General features: G+C 39.4%; 1 protein-coding gene across 1 annotated transcript; it reads left to right on the forward strand.

Moving 5' to 3' along the window:
- The first annotated feature begins 260 nt into the window (after positions 1–260).
- LOC120114414 (B3 domain-containing protein Os03g0120900-like) lies at positions 261–2,027 on the forward strand. The gene has a single exon (XM_039135347.1). It carries the CDS (start codon positions 536–538, stop codon positions 1,673–1,675), a length of 1,140 nt encoding a protein of 379 aa, XP_038991278.1. The 5' UTR covers positions 261–535; the 3' UTR covers positions 1,676–2,027.
- Positions 2,028–3,599: the final 1,572 nt, after the last annotated feature.

Consider the following 3,599-nt stretch of genomic DNA (forward strand, 5'->3'; position numbering starts at 1 on the left):
TAATTACAAATAATTGAATCCAAATTTGATAATTGTTCGGGTTTTAGAAACATTCCAGCATAAGCAGCCACGAGAGATGGTATAAATTGAGAATATTAAAAAGAGAAAGGAAATATAGTGGATTTCCTAACATGTGAACCTTTGGAAAATACAATAAGACCACCAAATAAACCTCAATTTTCCATTTTATTTCTCCTCTTCCAAGGTCAACAAAGTAGCTGCAGTTGCAACATATCTGTATTGAAACGTCTAGTGGGGGGTTTCATCTGTTGTTCAACTCTTTGTTTCCGTGTTTTTGTTTCGTCCAAGCACCGACTTTCCGCACTCTTCTTCAACCCTAACAAAACCAAGAAAGCATGACTCGCTGTCTGGCCTTGTTTCTTTTTCTCTTTGTTTGATTTTTCTCAATCTCAACTAGCTTTCGATTTCCCCCCCTTTCTCTTCCTTTCCAGTTACGTTTCTTTGATTGGTTTCTCTTCTTCATCTTCATTGTTTACCGTCAGAAAAAGAAAAATCAGAATTGGTAGCGTGGACCATGTATTTTGAGTCATCTGACAGAAAAGGGTTTAAAGAAGAAGAGATGGGTGGAAGAGGTAAGCTCCCTTTTGCATACTGTTCCTCCTCGTCTACTTCGTCTTCTCCTCAGTACAAAACCCAGTTGCCTCCTCTTGGCAACTCCCAGTCGGTAAGTGAAGCTAATTTTGCACGCGTAGACTCAGATTCAACGCTGGAGCTCAGGAGTACTGCGGGTGACAACATCAAGAAAGAACACATGTTCGAAAAAGTAGTCACTCCAAGCGATGTGGGGAAACTCAACCGTCTTGTTATCCCAAAACAACACGCGGAGAAGTATTTCGCATTGGATTCTTCCACGAACGAGAAGGGTCTTCTTTTGAATTTCGAAGACAGGAATGGAAAGCCGTGGAGATTCAGGTACTCTTATTGGAGTAGCAGCCAAAGCTATGTTATGACCAAAGGGTGGAGCCGTTTTGTCAAGGATAAGAAACTCGATGCCGGCGATATTGTTTCTTTCCAGAGAGGGGTCGGTGAGTTTGGTAAAGGTCGTCTTTTTATTGATTGGAGGAGGAGGCCTGATGCATCGGAGACGCAGGTTTCTTTCCATCCACATCATCAGCAACACCATTTCCCCTTGCACCGCTCGATCCCATGGAGTCCATTGCTAATGCGACCGCCACCAACAGGAAGAGATCACTCTCACCTGTCACAGATAAACCCTCTTAGCCGAAATAGCTACTACGGAGGTTATCCTTCTGGGAGCAATGTGGTGAATCCAGGTGGTGCGATGGGATCGATAGTTTATCTGAGATCAGCAGTGGTTTCAGCAGCCCCACAGATGGGAATGGGAATGATGGAGTGGCAACAGAAAGGTGGACTTGTAGAGCCAGTGGCGTTTGATTCGGTACCGGTGGTCCAAGGCAAGGCAGCAGCCAAGAGGTTAAGGCTTTTTGGGGTGAACATGGATTGCCCCATACCGGAGTCCGATGAGTATAATGTGATATCCACGACTACAATGACATCACAGCCTCTTCAACGCTCTTCCTCATCTCAGCATCCTCTCCAATTAAGGTTCTACAATGGCACTCCACTGCCCCCCACTGACTTCCTTAGCCCAATCAAAGGGAAAGCTTCCATGTCCTTGGATTTAGATATCTGACGACAACATGTTGACTTGGCATAATGTTTCTCACAGTGAACCACCAAAAACAACAACAAAATGCCTGGAGATATATAAGACTAGAAGAATTACAGTACCAGCTGCTAATCCGCTTTTTCTTTCTTTGTTTGATTTACCACTTGTTGATTCTTATGAGGAAGAAGACCCAGCTGCTGAAATATACAATGCTGCTTTATGATCATATCATATCCTTATCAATGCTTAATAAAAAGAGATGGAAGAATATTATGAGTGTTGTGAAAGGACAAGTATTCAGATTTCAGTGTCTTTTACTAGCGGGTTTGGGTGTCTGAAGATCTAGGTAGAGAATAGACATAAGAGATGATGACAACTATAACACAAGAGTCCTTTTGCGTTTATGTATAAAATATAATATGTATAGATAATAGATCCATGGACTCCGAGATTGCTTTTTGTAGGGTTTGGTCTGGACTGAATGTATCCATCCATCCCATTGTTTCCTCTGAATTAGATCCCCAGAAGTATCTTTATTCCCTTTGGCTCTCAACTGTTCTCCCTCCCTCCCTCCCTCCACTGTTTTTCGTTTAATAACAACCTTTCCTGATTCATCAGTAACTGAGCTATCTATCTGATGTAATCCGACTCTTTTTTTTTCTTTTTTTTTGCTCTCTTTTGTTTTTACTTGGTTGGGTTGTTGTTCTTGTCACTGCTTCGTTGGGCACGCCCGCAGGTTTTGCAGAGAAACTTATTAGCAGGGGTTGTTGCTCTCTATCTGATGTAATCCGACTCTTTTTTTTTTCTTTTTTTTTTGCTCTCTTTTGTTTTTACTTGGTTGGGTTGTTGTTCTTGTCACTGCTTCGTTGGGCACGCCCGCAGGTTTTGCAGAGAAACTTAGCAGGGGGCTTTTAAAAGGTATAGGCATTCCATCGGTTTTCTTTGGACCCTTTTTCTGTTCATTAAATTCTTCCCCACACCTGTTTATTCTTTAACGCATTAATTTGTTTCTATATTGTTCATTTCTTATTTGAATGCTTTCCCTTAACGAAAATCACTCCTTTCTTTCGGTTCACCCACACTGGCATATACTATTAACTCTCTTGGAGAATGCAGATGCTATCATAAATAAAAATTATTTTCTACTGTAGTTGTCTGGTTAGCCTTCACTGCATGTTTTCTATTTTCTTCCTCTAAATATTTACTCATCTTTTGCTTGATTTGGTTAGCTTCCATCCATAGTCCCAAGTAATCTAAAAGATATCAAACATTTTTATATGTATGTATGTATGTATTCACACGTCTTAACTAGGACTGCAAGTTGCATATTGAAGGTAATAATCGAATGAATAGTTTCCTACTTTGTTTTCTATATTTATTGAAATCTTAGACCAAATAACCAAAATATAAGATCTGTGAATCAAATCCCGTGCAGGTATAGTAGCAAGTGAATAAAATATACACTTTTGATCTTATATAGTTTTTCAAAGTTCGTCGTTTGTCTTTTTTCTTAACCTAAAAAATTTAATCATCGAAGGTGCCCATAAATGCTAAATTGCTGAACAATTAAATTGAATATGTGAATTGATTGTTAACCTTATTAGAAACTTTTGGAGGAGTACAGTTTTCTCAAAATAATTTAAGGGAGAGAATGCAAAAGGTTAATCTGCACATATCACTCCACTTTCTCAATTCATCTATGTGATAGTTTGTAGAAATTCTCAGATTTTCTCTTTGTAGTTTCTCAACATCAAAACCCTAGATGAAACTTGAAGAATTACTGTGCACCTAATACCACACTTTTTGTTCACTGGTCTCCTGTTTAGCTACAACTTTGTTCCCTCCTCGATCAAATTTCATTTGCATCCTTGTTTTCTTTTATCAAGCTACATATACCTGGCTAGAACATGCATCAGAAGGCTATTAAATGCGTTAAGCTCTATAATTT

The sequence above is a fragment of the Hibiscus syriacus genome, unplaced genomic scaffold (assembly GCF_006381635.1).
Source record: "Hibiscus syriacus cultivar Baekdansim isolate YM2019G1 unplaced genomic scaffold, ASM638163v2 tig00110223_pilon, whole genome shotgun sequence".
Taxonomy (NCBI): domain Eukaryota; kingdom Viridiplantae; phylum Streptophyta; class Magnoliopsida; order Malvales; family Malvaceae; genus Hibiscus; species Hibiscus syriacus.

Coding starts and splice junctions, on each gene's coding strand:
- LOC120114414 (XM_039135347.1), top strand. CDS start 536: ATGTATTTTGAGTCATCTGACAGAAAAGGGTTTAAAGAAGAAGAGATG.